Raw genomic sequence first — 19,930 nt, 5'->3', positions numbered from 1 at the left:
TATTATCCAAATAATAATTTTTTGTCATATTTTTAAATGTGTTGAACATCATTTTTATGGAAAAAAAAAAAAAGTCAAACCCCTCAGGCACGGGTCCACAGCTGTAATTAAACTTCCATATTTTTTTTTAGAAATGTTATTTCGAATGCTTTAAGAAATGATTATAAAAAATAAAAATTTCACAAACTTAAAAAGACTAATAACATATTGATTAAACCACCACCATGATGCTTAAATTAACACAATATCTTTATTACAATAACATTTTGGTCTTGGTCTTGAGTTGCTTAGTTCTTGCCGCTGTTTTATTAGTATTTTTTTCTAACATAAGTTTAAATTTTTAATTCTTTTGTAAACTTTAATGCATAATTTTTAAACTTTACTTACAATAACTCTAGGATCAGAAAAAAGATAGGTTTATTATGTTATTTTGGGTCAACTTAATTTTTTTATATTATAAAAAATAAAAATAATATTATTTAAAAAAAATTAATAAAAAAAAATTAATGAGTTTTGACTCAATTTACTTGAGTTTTTAATTGAATCAATTTTTATTTTTATTTTTATTAAAACTCGACTGATCTAGACTTAAATAGTGAAATAATGAGATTGTTCTTTTTAAAAATAAAAATTTGAAAAAATTTATTAGCAATCATGCTATTAATTAATATAAGGAAACATTTCTGTCAGATCCAGAAGATTTTGGACTTGGTACATCTTTTGAGCATTCAAAATATAGAGAGACAGCAAAGAAATTGGAATATCCAAGCTACGGGTACACGTGTTGCTCATGCAACTCAGTTTTTAAAGATCCATCCAAAAACAGAGGAGACAAAAGTTATATGAAGATTTTCTATCTCTAACTTATGTGACCTCTGCTTGCACGTGCGCACGTGCAAAATCTAAGATGCAAGAAGTCAACTCTGGGGGTTTCGTCAATTCGTGTATAAAGAAAGCACTTCCATGAAGATTTACCGTACAGCCTCTCTCTCTTTTGTTTGTCGGCTTAAGGACAAAGCCGCTTTGCAGTAGATTTGAAGAAGGTCCCTTTACTCTTTCAATATTTTTATTAAGACCCTGTACTTTATATTTTATTAGTCAATTTGATATTGATGAAGGGTCCAAAACTATCTTGAACTATTAGTCGACAATGACTTAATCTCTAACATTTGAAATTTCTTATTTTGGTTCTTAAATTGATTTTTGATCTAGGAAAAAAACTCCATCCAAGTCAAGTGATATCCCCAAACCCACAAATTTATTACAAATGTAGATAATTATTGTATATAAATTAGCAAATAAGACATATTAACCTAGAAAATATTTGGATATATTCTAATTTACAATATCAATCAATTCATCGACATAAAAAAAAAAAAAAGACAATTGATATTAGCAAACAATTGTATTTTAGAAGATAATTATTAGACTTGCTAAAGGTGAAATTAAGATATTAGAAATGAGGGTGTCAAAATGAAATCTATGCGGATGCATTTAAATATAATATAAGATAGTGATGGATATAGAATATAATTGGTTTTTTTTTTTTTTTTAAAAATGTCGATATTTTCTGAAGTAAGCCTTAAATTTAAGGGTATATTTAAAACATTTAGAAAGATTAGGACTAATATGAAACTTTTGAGGGAGCCATAGCCCGACTAAGCATAACGTGGTTCTTCCCCTTCTCCTGAGGCCTTCTTTCTTTACCGGCAAGAACTATAACATGGTCAGATTCTGATTATTAGATGAATGAGTTTTTTTTAGATGTTAATACAAATTCAATCCACTTCAAAAATTAATTCAAAATTCTTTGAGGTTATATTTTTTTTTATATTTTTCAAACATTAAGGATTCAGTAAATCATGAAAAATAGAAAATAAGTTGAAATATTCTCAAATTTTGTGGGAGTTCCGGGGAGATCACATGGACAATTTCAGTGCGGTTTTCAAAATTTTTACATGCGTGATTCCATAACTGTTATTTTTTTAAAACTTGCTTACACGTTATGTATTTGATTATGTAAATATGTTGAGAATCATAGTAAAACATTGCAAATACATTTACACAAGATTTTTAGAGCACCCAACAAAATTTGAGAGCATTCCAACTTAGTTTATTATTCTTACAATTTTATGAATATTAATGTTTAATAAATAAATAAAACTTCTTAAACCTGGAAATTTTTTAAATTATTTTCAAATAGATAAAAATTTATTAGTATTGGTGAAAAACTTTAACTAAAAATATGAAATTCTTTAAGAAGATTTTGTGACAGACAAAGTTTGAACATGTTGACTCAGTCAAATTAATGATAAAATAAAAAAACAACTAGGTATTTATTTTTGTCAAGAAATCTTGGTTTTGAAAAAAAAATAATTTTTTCTATTTTAAATTAATTTTTTTTATGTTTTTTTGATTATTTTGATGTGTTGATATAAAAAATAAAATTATAAAAAAATTATAACAAAAATATTATTTTGATATATTTCCAAACGAAAAACATTTTTGAAAACAACTACCACAATACCAAAACACTATTAAAATTTACAAGTTAATTGCAGTTCCTACAATGTATCAAGATAATTTCACTTTCAAATATCAGTATTTTTATTTTAGTATATGATGTAGCCAAACTTGTAAACAATGAGGATTATGAGTATTCAAGATGTTGATAAGCTAATAAATATTTTTGTGGATTAGTGGAACAAGTTCAAATTTATGTTTTTTTATGAATAAGTGAGATAAGTCCAAGTTTATGAAAAATTCTAGAATAGTCACATTAGGTTTGCTCTTTAAAAATATAATAACAAGAGATCCGACCATTAATCGAGCTTAACTTTTGATAGGTAATTTTACAGGTAATTTTTGCTAAATCAACTATTGCATCGTAAAACAGATCGTTAGATCTTTTATAATTATATTTTGAGCCTTATTGGTCCTATTGATTTTATTATTTTTCTTGTTATTTTTATTCTATGCTTTAATTCTAACTTTTTGTTTAATTACTTTATGTTTTTTTGGTTTCTAGTTGTTTCATATTAGAGCTAGGACACAACAAGAATTCACAGTTTTACCGACGAAAATATTCCGTCGGTCTGTGATTGATATTACGTCGGTAAAATATTTATCGACAGAATAAGTCCGTTGGCTTACCTTTCGTCAGTGATTACCCATTTCATCGCTATATCGGTCGGAAAAACAAAAAAAACCATTTATCGACGGTTTTACAGACGAAATTTGTGCGCCAAAAAAAAAAAAATTTCCCGCTTCAATAATACCGACGAATTGTTATTCCGTCGGTGATATCACAATTCACCTACGGTTAATTTCCGTCAGTAACTTAGTTGGTGAATTGTTGAAATACCGACAGAATATACCGTCTGTAAATTCATCGGTAAGTTATAATACCGACGGATTAATGCCGTTGGTAAATCTGTTGGTGAGTCATGAAAACACCGACCGAATTTATGCGTCTGGAAATTTGTCGGTGATGGTCGCGGCTACTGTCTAATGTCGACGGATTTATTCCGTCGGTAAATCCCTTTGTAATTTTTTTCTTTATAATTATTTAGAATACATAATATAAAATGATATAAATTAATGGTAATAAAAACCAATTATGCAAATAAAATTTATATTAAGCATTAAAAACAAAAAATGAAAGATAAATAATAGTCATTACAAAATGAAATGTTTCAAAAAAACATTAAATGAAATTTTAAATGTAAATAATGTTTATCAAAAATTAATATAAAAGGAGGATCAGGAGGCTGGCTGTTATGCGGCCAACTTGGATTGGGTGCACATGTTTCACCTTGTGACATGTTTATGACCATTTGACGAAGCTCTTCATAGGCCGCTCTTTGTTGTGCAGATTCTATTGTGTATTGTTCTTTGAGTTGTGTGTACGCCTCTGATTGGTGGTGGCACCTTTGCTGCAAAGCCACGAACTCCTTAGATTGGGAGGTCGATACTGATTGGGAGCTCCTGACGGTTGAAGCAGTATGAGTCGTCCGCAAGTTGTCGGCCCTAGTGTTGGAGAGCCCGTAAACCCGATTCTTATCGGGTCCACTTGACGATACAGCCTCCATCCACAAATCCGGATCGAATTCCGGATGGGTCGAAGGATCGTCCCCGTATGTCTCCCTCAACTGATTATTATAGGTCTCCTGAAAATAAAAAAAGTAATCATCATATTCAATTCAATAAACATAATAATAACTTACAAAATAAAATGGTTGAATAAACATACCACAAAATGTTGAGCGCGGCTGTCAACGAACTGTTGCACCCCCTTTTGGCGGTCTTGACTCCGCACGTGCGTCTCCACAAACAGCTCCATAGGGCTCAGCTCACATCCAAGAGACGTAGCCTATAATGAAAAAAATTTATTAACAACAAATTAATTGAACGATATATTTTATTTAAATTAATCTTACCATCCGTTTCGCATGTGCAGCAAACGGAACGGAGCCGCCGGTGTGCGTTGTCACCGAGCCATGAATTGGCCGATTCCGGTTGCCAGCACCGGACTGTGAGCGTCGTGTGAACCGTTCAAATGTCACGTGCTCAAGATAGTGCGGCCATATATCCTCCGGGATGTATATCGGTTTGAAATCCCTCCAAACCGCAACATTGTTCAAGCCTTGGAACCCCCTATCCCTCGCAGTTTTTTTTGGGCTTCGTACCAAAAATCACGCAACCTACTTAACGCAATAAAAAATTACATTTCGAAACATAAATTTTTTTGTAAAAAAAAGTTGTATTGTTTTCGATGTTACCTAGTTGCCGCGTGATTTTCCCACACCCTCCTCACAACATTGTTATGTTCTTCGTTCCAGTAGAATCAATTGTGTATAAAAAATAATTTTTTAAAAAATGTTAATAATTTATTTATAATTATATTAAGAATTTATTAGAAATAAGCTGAAAATTATATATTAACACGAACCTCAAATCTGGAAAACCATGCATTGATTTGAGGCATCCATGCATAATGTCTGGATATCTGACTCCATTGAAACAATGAAATCTCCATCGACGCTTTAAACGCCGATGATATTACTCGGGTGGCCTCAATGTTTGTGAACCTGAAAAGAATTGAAATTAATTAAATAGTGACTTCATAAATTTTTTTTTTTTAAATTAAAACCTTAACAAACTTACATTGAAAGATCATCCTTCCATTATGCCTCGTACTTGCGGGTCCATCGATTTCGCTGCGAAGGCACGCCGCTTCTGCGACTTGAAACATCGCTGGAAGAGGCAGCATCAGTTGACGACGCAAGTGGTGTAACTGCCTCTTCTTGAAAGGCACCTAAGGAAATGTCTTCGTCGCTGCTAGACGAACTATATGCGACCGTACGTGCAGCTCTGGTTTTCATTCTCTGCATCTAATCAATTTTATATAAATAATTATATAATTCAATTGAAATGTTAAAAAAAATTCTCCCCTATACTTAGATACTACCCAAATCCACAAATCCCCTATAAAAAATTATATAATTATTTATATAAAATTGGTTAGATGGCAGAGAATGAAAACCAGAGCTGCACGTACGGTCGCATCTAGTTCGTCTAGCAGCGACGAAGACATTTCCTTAGGTGCCTCTAAAGAAGAGGCACCTACACCACTTGCGTCGTCAAGCGATGTTTCATGTTGCAGAAGCGGCGTGCCTTCGCAGCGAAATCGATGGACCCGCAAGTACGAGGCACAATTCTTTCAATGTAAGTTTGTTAAGGTTTTAATTTAAAAAAAAAACAAATTTATGAAGTCACTATTTAATTAATTTCAATTCTTTTCAGGTTCACAAAACATTGAGGCCGCCCGAGTAATATCATCGGCGTTTAAAGCGTCGATGGAGATTTCATTGTTTCAATGGAGTCAGATATCCAGACATTATGCATGGATGCCTCAAATCAATGCATGGTTTTCCAGATTTGAGGTTCGTGTTAATGTATAATTTTCAGCTTATTTCTAATAAATTCTTAATATAATTATAAATAAATTATTAACATTTTTAAAAATTATTTTTTATACACAATTGATTCTACTGGAACGAAGAACATAACAATGTTGTGAGGAAGGTGTGGGAAAATCACGCGGCAACTAGGTAACATCGAAAACAATACAACTTTTTTTTACAAAAAAATTTATGTTTCGAAATGTAATTTTTTATTGCGTTAAGTAGGTTGCGTGATTTTTGATACGAAGCCCAAAAAAAACTGCGAGGGATAGGGGGTTCCAAGGCTGGAACAATGTTGCGGTTTGGAGGGATTTCAAACCGATATACATCCCGGAGGATATATGGCCGCACTATCTTGAGCACGTGACATCTGAACGGTTCACACGACGCTCACAGTCCGGTGCTGGCAACCGGAATCGGCCAATTCATGACTCAGTGACAACGCACACCGGCGGCTCCGTTCCGTTTGCTGCACATGCGAAACGGATGGTAAGATTAATTTAAATAAAATATATCGTTCAATTAATTTGTTGTTAATAAATTTTTTTCATTATAGGCTACGTCTCTTGGACGTGAGCTGAGCCCTATGGAGCTGTTTGTGGAGACGCACGTGCGGAGTCAAGACCGCCAAAAGGGGGTGCAACAGTTCGTTGACAGCCGCGCTCAACATTTTGTGGTATGTTTATTCAACCATTTTATTTTGTAAGTTATTATTATGTTTATTGAATTGAATATGATGATTACTTTTTTTATTTTCAGGAGACCTATAATAATCAGTTGAGGGAGACATACGGGGACGATCTTTCGACCCATCCGGAATTCGATCCGGATTTGTGGATGGAGGCTGTATCGTCAAGTGGACCCGATAAGAATCGGGTTTACGGGCTCTCCAACACTGGGGCCGACAACTTACGGACGACTCATACTGCTTCAACCGTCAGGAGCTCCCAATCAGTATCGAGCTCTCAATCTAAGGAGTTCGTGGCCTTGCAGCAAAGGTGCGACCACCAATCAGAGGCGTACACACAACTCAAAGAACAATACACAATAGAATCTGCACAACAAAGAGCGGCCTATGAAAAGCTTCGTCAAATGGTCATAAATATGTCACAAGGTGAAACATGTGCACCCAATCCAAGTTGGCCGCATAACAGCCAGCCTCCGGATCCTCCTCATCCTCCTTTTATATTAATTTTTGATAAACATTATTTACATTTAAAATTTCATTTAATGTTTTTTTGAAACATTTCATTTTGTAATGAATATTTATCTTTCATTTTTTTGTTTTTGATGCTTAATATAAATTTTATTTGCATAATTGGTTTTCATTACCATTAATTTATATCATTTTATATTATGTATTCTAAATAATTATATAAAAAAAAAATTACAAAGGGATTTACCAACGAAATAAATCCGTCGGCATTAGACAGTAGCCGCGACCATCACCGACAAATTTCCAGACGGATAAATTCGGTCGGTGTTTTCATGACTCACCAATAGATTTACCAACGACATTAATCCGTCGGTATTATAACTTACTGACGAATTTACAGACGGTATATTTTGTCAGTATTTCAACAATTCACCGATTAAGTTACCGACAAAAATTAATCGTCGGTGAATTGTGATATCACTGACGGAATAACAATCTGTTGGTATTATTGAAGCGGGGAATTATTTTTTTTTTGCGCGCAAATTTCATCTGTAAAACGGTCAGTAAATGATTTTTTTGTTTTACCGACCGATATAGCGACGGAATGGGTAATCACCAACGAAAGGTATGCCGATGGACTTATTCCGTCAGTAATTTAATCGGTAAATATTTTACCGACGTAATATCAATTACAGACCGATAGAATATTTCCGTCGGTGAAACTGTGAATTCTTGTTGTGACAAAAAGTAGTGAAGCATAGAAGGTGAACCTGCCATCATTACTCGAAGATTGGTCTTTCAGTGTAACTTCAAAAACTGTATCTGATATTCTTAAAACCTTCAACATTACACTTACAACTCCAAATAACCATGCATTCATTGTATTTATTCTTGCCATCCTGTGGTTATTCCACCATGCACGGATTGATCACAATCCAGTTTCAAGGTACTCTATTAGAGTGTAAATGACATAACACAGGAAAAGTGCCACATAAATATATATGGCTGGCTCATGGACCTGCATTCATATCCATTTTCAAGTTTGGAAAATGAGCAAAGAATGAACATGTCTATCTATCGATCTATCTATCTATCTACACGTACGTAAAAACTTAAAAGAGTAATGATTTTCTTCGTTTGAGAATTCGGTAGAATTTAACTTGATAGATTGTACTTGAATAAATAAAAGATCTGGTTTTATGTGCAAGTGAGATAAAATTATTGTAATCTTTTTATTTTTTAATACATTTCATTGGATTTTTCTCTCATATATATCCGTTTTCGTCTGTGCCTTCTCTCTTAATTGCTTCTTTATTTTTAAGAAATGATGCGGTTTTCATGGATTGGATTTAATCTAGACTTGGTAGGGGGTGGGGTGGGGGCATCTCTAAATTCGACGCCGTCGTTGCTAGCCTCAATTTTGGACCTGCATGACACCATGGTCACTAGCTACTTCCCATGATGCTAAGAGCATCCACATTGTTTCTCTCTAATTAAGCTCTTTAGCTATAATAACTAGCAAATACATGTTTTTCCCGCAGCATTGATGCTATCCGAAGAGCTCTCTACTTTGGCTTTGTCAACAGTACTCACTATAAATATATAGCGAGTACTGTAGCACTCTCTAGCCGTGGAGCTGCAGAGAGGGAAGGAAGAAGTGGTTCGCCGGTTTTGGCAACTCTCGCCTAGAATATTTCTCAGCTTCTGATGTAACATAATCCCTCGAACTACAAATTTCAAAGCACGTCCAGCAGTTGAACAGACCAAGAACCCAAAAAATGAAACATAGGCTCACTATTACTGGTCCCTAAAACCACAGGCAAAGGTGCACAATAAACCGCAGCAGATTCTTTCTTGCATGTTATCAAGAAGGCAAAAATAGCAGTAAAAAATGGTGTGGTTGCCCAAATAACTTGTTTAAAAGACACAGACAAGTACCTTAATGAAGAATATATGTCAAGAACTTGGTCATTGGTGGTGGTTGACACGGTGGTGCCATCTCCAATAACTTGATTATTCTTAGGTTGCTGCTGATTCTCCTTGTTGCCCATGTTTGTGCCTCCACCATCCTCCTAGGCTTCAAGTGCAAAATGAGTTTTCACAAAAAACTTCAATGATCCGGCTTGGTTGTTGGTACTGTATCCCAGACCCATCAACCAGAGCATCACTCTTGAATCTTCTCAAGAGGTACAACTGTGATGTTGCTACTTCTAGCTAATATTTACTTTATAAAGAGATCAAATATTCTTCAACAGAGAAGAAGAAGACGAGGAAGAAGAAGAAGAAGAAGAGAGCATCGTTTTTCTTGAAGCAGATTGTGAAGTGAAAATGGAGATTTAATTATCTAGCAAGGCATAAACAAGCGGAGGAGAAACATACACTTGAATTTTCATCTTTTATATAATTTGAATAATAAAATATTCATGACTCTATATTTCATAGAGCATGGATGTATAAGGGTGACTTCTTCAATGACTTGAAAAATCCTAAAGGATATGTGGTTTGTTGCCATAAACGTTAAATATATGTCCACCAATTGACAGTGATCAACTGATCCTGCAAGAAAGAACAGCTGTAAGAGTGAATTATTGAGAGAAAGAAATCAGAAGAGCACGTAATTAAAAGGGACCATTTAGGTCTTTTTGCTCACCTTGGGCAGGAAACTCGAGCTGGTAATGATACAATAAGCTGACAACAGTGCGTAGCAGATCGCTTATTCCCCAGAAAAGGATCCAGAGATACGCCAAACACTGTCTAAATCGGAGTCTGGCAGTAATTGTGGCAATAATGGGGATTCTTTTGCTGATCAATATTTCTGTTCCTATGTCATCGGGACATGCAGCATAAATTATGTTTGGAAAAGCATGCAAATTGTTTTTTTTATAAAAAATTTAAAATTTTTATTTTTTACAAAAAATTAATTTTTTTTATATTTTTTTGATACATAAATTTTAAATATAATTTTTAAAAAATAAAAAAAATTATTATTTTAATTTATTTTAATATAAAATACATCTTAAAAAAATAACTTCTGCCACAATTCTAAAAAGTCATTAAAAGATAACATTTGTAAGAGAATTGCAGTTCCTACATTGTATTGTATGAAGATAACTTCTCTTCACTTGAGATAACCAATATTTTTATTTATTATAGGAAAGACATGATAAGAAAATTCAATTAAAAAGATGTTGAGTCAAATCATCAAAAACTTGCAATCCTTCAACACCATCGACTTGATAAGTTCCACATTTCCTTCACACATAAATCGATGCATCTGTGGGTACACAGTAGGCTTGACCCCTTGATCATGCACGCTTGGCCAAGAGCACAAAACACAACGCCAAAAAAGCTGACTTGAATATTGTGGACAGAGGAATCCCATGGTTTCCTTTTGCAAACAGGCCTTTCAGAAATGGCCAGAAGCACATGACCACCATTATGCTACACAATATCTCTCCCAGCCCCGAGCCACCGTCAACTGACAGTTGCCTGCCTCGGAATCCCATGATCAACGCCGTGAGTTGCAGCAGCAGAACGGTGGTCCCAGGCACAAAAATCGGCGAAGCATCGAAGGTGAACCTGCCTTCACCGCCGTCATTACTCGAAGATTGGTCTTTCTGTGTAACTTCAAAAGCTGCGTCTGATATTCTTAGAACCTTCAAGATTACACTTATAAATCCAAAGAACCATGCGTTCATTGCATTTATTCTTGCCATCCTTTGGTTATTCCACCATGCACGGATTGACAATCCAGTTTCAAGGTACTCCATTAGAGTGTAGATGACGTAACTCAGGAGAAGGGCCGTGTAAATATATATGGCTGGCTCATGCACCTGCATTCATATCCATTTTCAAGTTTTAGAAGGAGGAATGCTAAATTGACATGTATATATATGAACTAAATATTAAAGTGGGAAAAGGGAACAAAGAATGAGGACAGCTATATTTCTCTATATGTAAAACTTAAAAAGAATAATTATTTTGGACGTCGTCATTGCTGGCCTCATTTTTTAACATGAAATTGTGTAATTGTAGGGTGTTTTTTTTTTTAATTAAAAATATATTGAAATAATATTTAAAATGAAAAATAATATGAAAATATTTAAAAAAATTAATTTAAAAATATAAAAATAAAATAAAAATTAACTTTTTTTAAACAATATTTTTGAAACGCAAAATTATCAATCAGTTATTCATTGCAAAACCTTGTTTATTTTTGTGTATTAAAAGTGTTTTTGAAAAAATTTAAATTTTTTTTATTTTTTTTTCTTTAAAATTATTTTTTGATATTTTTAGATTATTTTGATGTACTAATATTAAAAATAATTTTTTAAAAATAAAAAAATATTATTTTAATATATTTTTAAATAAAAAATATTTTAAAAAATAATAATAATCATACTTTTAAATTTGACAAAAAAATTAAACAGGAAAAAAAATACTTATCTCGGTCGCTAGCCTCAAATTTGGATACGAGGCCATGATACCATCCATTAATTTTTTTTATATGGTTAAGGTTTTGTTTAGTATTATGATAATTATTATTTTTAAAAATTTATTTATTTAAAAGTATATTAAAATTAATATAAATTTTATTTTTAAAATCAATTTTACAGGACAAGCGATCGTACATTAGCTGTAAGAGATAGGACTACTTTAATGACTTGAAAAGTCCTTGTTGCCAGGTCAATTGACAGGTGTCAACTGAGCGCGCAGGAAAGAACAGCTGTAAAGTGATCACTTCTGTTTTTTTGCTCACCTCGGGCAGGAATCTGGAGTTGGTGATGGTACAATAAGCTGGCAACACAGCGTAGCAAAGCTCAGGAACAGAGCGTAACCCCCAAGTAAGGAACAGGAGATACATCAAACACTGTCTGAACTGGAGTCTGGCAGTAACTGTGGCAACAATGGGGCTTCTTCTGCTTATCAATATTTCAAGCAAACCTGTTGCCCACCTCTTTTGCTGGGTCATCGAGATCGGTCCGCCCCGAGGGGCGCAACCCAGAAAGGCACGAGGATCCGGTGTGCAAAAAAGGGACCTCCAGCCCCTAGCATGGATCATTAATCCGGTGAGGACGTCTTCTGTGGCGGATCCATATTGCCAACCCACCTGAGATATAACTCGCCACCACTACCAGTCAATCATTATAGATTACGGGGAGGGGAAAAAAGCTTTTCCAAGCATGAAAAATGATACATATTTAGCAATTAAACCCTTGGATTTTTGTTCCCAGTACTAACCTCCGTGCCCCAGCTAGTACCGTACTCGTAGCCACAACCAGCAACCTGGTGTGCTGCCTCAACTAAGGTTGGAAGATTTTTAGGTCTAATATTTTCCTTCCCTTGTAGTGCATGAGCAGCTGATCTGAGAAACTCCTTTGAATCGCCAAATATTCTTAGCTGCTCCTTGTATGATAAACCACCTTGTTCATAAAGGAAGAAGAAAGGGTGTGATCGATCGATGATAGTTGAAACAGAAGAGAAGGAGTAATTGCTATATAGTAAGGATTACCATGAACTGGAGTGAGACGTTTTGCTTGATTTCCTACGTCATCGGGACATGAACCATAAATGACTTTTCTTCTGTGAAAACATCCTGTTCCTCCATAAAAAGGTCCTTGAATCCCAGCTGCTCCCTTCCCCAAGTACTAACCAGTTCAAACATTCAAAGCCAATTAATGACCAATATTACTCTTCTTCGTCAAGTTGAGAGAGAGTTTTTGCAACTTTTTATGTATTTGGACGCACTTACTTTGTGCTCAACCACTAACTGGTTCCCAAATGGATCGTCCTTGGGTCCATCATAGAAATATTGTGGACACTGAACAAACCCGCTTTCCCTTTCATTCTTGGATCCAAGCAACAGACACATTGCATGGAGAAAAATCTGTGGATTGTTGACAAACATGTCGCAGTCCACGTTCAACATGAATGGAGCATTTGTCATCAATCCAGAGACTCTGGTCTGTTTATCATGAAATAAAAAAATAAATAAATCCTGACCATAACGGCGAGTTAATTAACAATTATAGGCTGGGAGGATTGCCAATACACTGAATGCAAAAACTGTGATTTTGAAAAGAAAAAAAAACTTACTAAGACGTTCATGGCACCTGCTTTATAGCGATGCGGATGCTCTGGCCTCTTCTCTCTTGATACGTAAATTAAATGCGGCAACGCTTCTGAAAGTCCAGCCTCATTCTGATCCCTCATAACCTACAAGAAATTTCTCAAAAATTAGCAAGGATTGCACGTTCAAGATTGAGAAACTTGGAAAAAAAAAAAAAAAAAAGGAAAAAATTACCATGTAAAAAGAGCATCATATATATATATATAAAGAGAGCACCTAAAAACAAAATAATAATAGCAGTAGTGATAACCATTATCATCAACATATGCCTTGTAATGCGTGAACCTTGATTATAGTCGGATGGTTTTTGCGCTCCATATTCGAGAAGATGGCAAAATCACCGATTAGATCCCACTCCATGGATTTTTCGACTGCATCTTTGATTTTGGAGGCAAGCTCCTCATACTCATCCTACCAAGCATGAAAACAAAACATTTTTGTACCATTTGTAGTCAGTCCAACCACTTAAATTTTGTTCTATTATCTTACCGCCACTTCATATATATATATAAACATTATTTACACCCACAAGAATTTCTAAATGGCATTCCTAGGTGCAATGCATATTAAAATTAAGCTACATACAGAAATTGATTGTATTAATTTTGATATAATTAATTATTGTATTTATTTTTATGTACACGACATTTTTATTCCCTAAAACATTCATGTCATCTCTACTAATTCAGTACACTCTTCAATTTGTATATGAAGCTCAATTAATGAAGTAGATAAAGTTGTGCTGGGTGGTGGGTACTCTAGCAAAAAAGAGAAACAAATACTGAGAGATAAGATTAATTACTTCGCAAATTGAAAATTACCTTCATCTTGTTGTATTCTTGCTGGAATTCCAACGAATTACAACTGCCGGTTAAAATGAGCTCACCGGAAAAGTATCTGAAAGGAGCTCTAGTTTGAATGTTATACTTCTTGCAAAATGGAACCCAAATCTTAGCAAACTTGGATGCTTCAACAAGAGAATAGTAGGTTATAGGGGAGTGTTGGTGGGAGAAACCACTGGTGGTGGCTTTGAAACACTCAGAGGGGATAAAACACACTGTTTTATTACACAAAACCGAAGCTTACAATACAACACAAAAGCTTAAACAATTACACACCCTCTCTCTCTCTATTCTCTTTCAAGTGTTCCTCTCAATTCTCTCCACACATATAACATAAGCTGGGCACTCTATTTATACACGAAATCAAAACAAGAAAATTCAACCTTCAAGTGTGAAGGCGGCTGGCGGCTGTGGCAGCTGTGGGGGCGGCTGGCGGCTGCGGCTGGTGGCTGGCGGCTGGTCGGTTGGTGGCTGGTCGGTGGCAGCTGGTGGTTGCCTTCCTTGACCATCTAGAGGTTGAGTTTAATTCAACAAATCTCCCCTTTAAACTCAATCGAGAGATATCATGCCAAGCATGAACACTTCTCTCTTCAATGCCTTCTCTCTGCTTGTAGACCCTTTTGACACCTATTGCTTTCTTCTTTTCTGGTGGGTCCTTATCTGCATGGAAACAAAACAGAGTTGTATCTTCCATGACCTGAGTGGTATCATACAACTCTTCAAGATTCCGCATCTTTCTTGGTCCTTCTGACGAGGATGCTGATGGTGGTGTTGATGATGATGCTCCTGGTGTGTTCCTCCTGTTGAATACAGGAAAACTGTGTACCGGACTTTGTGGTTCAACTGCTGGTATAAACACTGGACTTTGTGGTTCAGCTGCTGGCACAATCGGTTCCTCTACAAGTACTGTTGGTACTTCTTCACCTTCAAGGATCAAATCAGTGTTGATCCATCTGACTGCTTCTTGATCATCATTCCATGCCCAAGATTTATCTTCTTCAAAGATAACATCTCTACTCGTAATCACCTTCTTTGTGATGAGATTATACAGTCTGTATCCCATCCTTCTTTCACCATATCCGACAAAGATGCATTTCTCGCTCTTATCATCGAGCTTTCTCCTTCTTGCATCTGGGATCTTTGCATATGCCACACAACCAAAGACTCGTAGATGAGTAACACTTGGTTTGTGACCACTCCATGCTTCTTCTGGAGTAACTCCTTGCAAACTTCTGGTTGGGCAGCGATTCAACAGATACACTGCACATGATACAGCTTCAGCCCAGTATTGCTTGGGCAGCTTCTTTGCTTTGAGCAAACTTCTAGCCATGTCAAGAATCGTGCGATTCTTCCTTTCTGCTACACCGTTCAGCTGTGGTGTATAAGCTGGCGTCGTCTGATGTCTGATGCCTTGTTGTGTACAATAGGCTTCAAAGTCGTTGGCTGTATATTCTCCTCCTTGATCAGATCTTATGGTTCTGATCGTGTAACCAGTTTGCTTCTCCACAATTGCTTTAAAATCTTTAAAACAATTGAATACTTCTGACTTCCTCTTCAGAAAGTATATCCACGTCTTTCTACTAAAATCATCAGTAAAAGTGAGGAAGTACCTATTTTGTCCAGTCGACATAGGCGTAATTGGGCCACACACATCTGTGTGTACTAACTCCAGTGGCCTCTTTGCTCTCCAGTTGACTTCTTTGGCAAAACTGGATCTGTGATGTTTGCTGAGGACACAACTCTCACAGACTTCATCTGGATGATCAATGTGAGGCAAACCTTTGACCATCTTCTTGCTTGCTAGCATCTTCAAACTCGTGAAATTCAGATGTCCAAGTCTCAGGTGCCAAAACCATTCTTCACTGTTGGTGATGGCGCTCAAACACCTTGTTGCATCATACTGGATGTTCAAAGGAAACATCCTATTCTTGGACATTTTCACATAGGCCATTAATCTCCAATTGTTGTCTCTAATTGCCAGATGACAATTCTCCGAGTAAAAAAGTATAGCTCTCTCCAAAAAGTTGACCTAAGCTGATAGGTTCTGTTTTATGGCTGGGACATAATACACATCGGCGATGTAGCTGGAATCGCCATTCTTCATCTTGACTGGGATGTTGCCTTTACCTTTGAATGGAACCTTTGTGGTATCTCAAAAGTAACTAGACCTTGCTTGGTCTCATCTAGATTACTAAATAACTCTCGGTAGCCGCACATGTGATTGCTGGCTCCAGTATCTAGATACCATATGTCCTCCTTTTTCTTATCAAGTCCTTGTTGGACAAGAAATGCAGTTTCTTCTCTGTCATCCTTTTCTGCAAAGTTGGCTTGCTCACGTATCTCTAACGGAGCTTTTCTTCTGCATTCAGTGCTATAGTGCCCAAATTGATTGCAACTATAACATTTGATATTCCTCTTGTCACGGTTATTGTAACCGCCTCCTCTTCCTCTAGGAGTGAATGCTTGTTGTCCTCGGCCTCCTCTAGTGGTGTTTCTACCACCTCTTCCTCTAAAGCTTGTATTCCAAGAACCTCTTCCTTGGAATCTCTGGAATCCTCCTCTAGATTGTTGACTTCCTCCTTGAGTGGTGTAGCCACTTGATGAAGTCTCCCCTTGCTCATATCTGTCCTTGAGAGACAGCTTTGCTTGTAAGGCATGCTCAATTGCCTTATCTCCATTTCGCTTTACAATCTTCTGCTCATGAGCTTGCAAAGAACTCATAAGCTCATCAACCGTCAACTTGTCCACATCTTTGGACTCTTCAATTGCGACAACAACAAAATCAAATTTTGGATCTAGGGATCTCAAAATTTTCTCAGTAATTCGAGCATCGATGATGGCTTCTCCATTTCTCCTCATCTGGTTGACTATCACCATAATCCTTGTGTGATAATCAGAAATAGACTCCGAGGACTTCATTTGCAATAACTCAAATTCACCTCGCAAAGATTGAAGACGAATCTTCTTGATTCTGTCAGCACCTTTGTATTTCTGTTGGAGAGCCTCCCATATATCATGTGACGTTTCAGCGGAAGCTATGATCTCGAACGTATCTTCATCAAGACCTTGGTAGATGATGGTCTTGGCTTTGTTGTCCTTCTTTCTGTTGACTTTCAAAGCTTGCTTTTGTGCCTCTTGTAAAGCATCTTCTCTTTCTTTGGACTCTGGTTCATCATAACCAGTTTGTACAATATCCAAACACTCTTGTGACCCAAGAAATGCCTTCAATCTGATGCACCAACTATCATAGTTGTCTTTAGTCAGCTTCGGGATGAGTGTATGTGTACCTTCTGTAGTCATTTTGCTTTTGGAATGACTATATCACCTCTTTGGAAGCCGAATTTGGACAAACGGACACTGTAGATAGATCCGGAATGGTCCAAATAGTAGGGAACCGGTCTGACTTTGTTGAAATCGGGTCAGAAAGTGGGTGAACCGGTCAAAACACCAATTCTGTACGGCGGGCGGTTCGCTGGGTTGAACCGGGAATATTCTGTGGAATATTCGGGGAATATTCTGGGGAATATTCCTTCGGCTCGGCTGAGGCTTTAAAGCGGCTCGGCTCGGCGCGGAGTGCGGCGCGGCTGGACTCGGCTAGGACTCGGCGTGAACGGCTCGGCGCGGCTTGAATATGGCGCGCGTGCACGTCAGTCGTCTTCAACCTCTGGCGCGCGTGGCTGCGCGTGGTCTTCTGGGCAGAATCTTCAGGCGGCGCGTGTGTGCTACCCCGGACTCCGAGTTGGCTGAGTTTTGCGGCAGTGAGTTCGTCTTGATGAGATCTACACTGTGGAATGATCAAAACTTGTTTTTGACAATTTTGAAAATTCGGATATACCCCAAAACACTTCTGTTTTCCGATGAACGGGGCTCTGATACCAATTGTTGGTGGGAGAAACCACTGGTGGTGGCTTTGAAACACTCAGAGGGGATAAAACACACTGTTTTATTACACAAAACCGAAGCTTACAATACAACACAAAAGCTTAAACAATTACACACCCTCTCTCTCTCTATTCTCTTTCAAGTGTTCCTCTCAATTCTCTCCACACATATAACATAAGCTGGGCACTCTATTTATACACGAAATCAAAACAAGAAAATTCAACCTTCAAGTGTGAAGGCGGCTGGCGGCTGTGGCAGCTGTGGGGGCGGCTGGCGGCTGCGGCTGGTGGCTGGCGGCTGGTCGGTTGGTGGCTGGTCGGTGGCAGCTGGTGGTTGCCTTCCTTGACCATCTAGAGGTTGAGTTTAATTCAACAGGGAGCAACAATCATCCGATACATAGCAAGCTAGTTTATCTGCTGGATAGTCAACTGCCAATAAGGATATGACTGTGTTTACAGTGAGTATTGGCGGTTCTAGCACCGGGTCTGCACTTGTCACAAACATATCCACAGGAGGAAGATCTTGTGCCCTAGAAAATTTCAAAGAGAAACAAAATGACAGCAATATAGTTTAGAACCTAAGGTTTTATATTATATGCGTATACTTGAAAGAAAGGAGTAATTAGCATGGCAAGATTATAATTATAAATGGCATGTTACTATGAGAAAGAGTGTTACTTCTGTGAAAGTCGTTCTGGGTATGTTTTGTATTCCACTGGATTCCATTTGCAATTGATAGTGACAACCCAGATGAAGGTAAAGCATGACTCACATAGGAGAGCGAGAACCCAAGCAAATCCATGGTTGCTGAGATAGAGAAGACGATAAACGAGGAGAGATGCGAGAAGGAAGAAGATGGTAATGTCGAAGGCTCTGTGTATAGGGTATTTAAGAGCAACTTTCTGGAATAAATCTGGCGGAGAGATTGCATTGGCCATTGAAGATGGAACTGGAGTTGGGATTATGGACTGGCTACACTGTTGTATGATGAACACAGTTACACGCACGTATATAGTGCGTGTCTGGCAATTCTGACCATGTGGTCTCCCTGTGGAGTGGAATTATTCACTTCATGATATGGGATAAACTGAGATAGGTTACAGTACTATATTGCAGAACTGATTAAATTTTTTTAATATAAAAAAAAATATTTAGCAGTTACCATGTTTTTTAAAAAATAAGAAAATTTTGATATTTAAATCACTTGGTTAATTTAATAATATAATTAAACAAAATATCAATAATAGATAAAACAAATAAAGAAATAGATAATAATTCACCATAAAAAATAACCTATAAGTATCATACTTGAAAGGAGAGATAAAAAAGTTTGTCAAAGGCTTACATCACTCCATGGACACTGCTCCACTGTAAAAAGAAAAAACTTATCAAGAAGGTTTTAATGTGAAAAATTGCATGATGACAATGAAAAAAGCCATATGTATTGTCAAAGTAATGACTAAAATGCAAACCAAATAAAATATCATGAATTAAACATTTTATACTTATATTTAATCAATTAATTTAACTTGATTCAAAAACAAAATTTCTTTTAAAAAAACTAAATTTAACAAAGAATAACAAATAAAATTTTTTTGAGATAAATTGAGTTATTTTCAAATCAATAAAAAATCCTTAAAGAAAAAATAAAAAAATAACAAATTTTAATCTCCAATTAAATAAATGTTGAAGGATGAAACTAAAAAAAATATGAGCTAGAAAAAAAAACAAGCAAACCTGGTTAATCTCCTAAAACTTGGTTAATCTTCCAAACTCTCAATTCGTGAAATCTTAGACCCGAATTCAATTAAGAAACTTTATTCCAAACCAATTTAATATTGAATAATGAAACAAAAAAAAAACAATTTAAGAATTTTGCCAAGGTAAAAACAAATAAAAAAAACGAGGATCAAATCTGATAGGAAAAAAAAACTAAAAGATGATGAAATCATAAA

At 36.1% G+C, this 19,930-nt stretch overlaps 1 protein-coding gene across 1 annotated transcript; it reads right to left on the bottom strand.

Moving 5' to 3' along the window:
- Positions 1-10,244: 10,244 nt before the first annotated feature.
- On the bottom strand, positions 10,245-19,031 carry LOC118039501 (cellulose synthase-like protein H1). The gene is made up of 10 exons (XM_073404453.1): positions 18,654-19,031; positions 18,356-18,505; positions 14,074-14,251; positions 13,538-13,663; positions 13,219-13,338; positions 12,875-13,087; positions 12,635-12,770; positions 12,364-12,545; positions 11,882-12,232; positions 10,245-10,955 (listed from the first exon to the last, which is right to left on the bottom strand). Exons 1-10 carry the CDS (start codon positions 18,911-18,913, stop codon positions 10,428-10,430), a joined length of 2,244 nt encoding a protein of 747 aa, XP_073260554.1. The 5' UTR covers positions 18,914-19,031; the 3' UTR covers positions 10,245-10,427.
- Positions 19,032-19,930: the final 899 nt, after the last annotated feature.

This window comes from Populus alba, chromosome 14 (genome assembly GCF_005239225.2).
Source record: "Populus alba chromosome 14, ASM523922v2, whole genome shotgun sequence".
Lineage (NCBI taxonomy): Eukaryota > Viridiplantae > Streptophyta > Magnoliopsida > Malpighiales > Salicaceae > Populus > Populus alba.
This window is presented reverse-complemented; position numbering and strand designations above follow the sequence as displayed.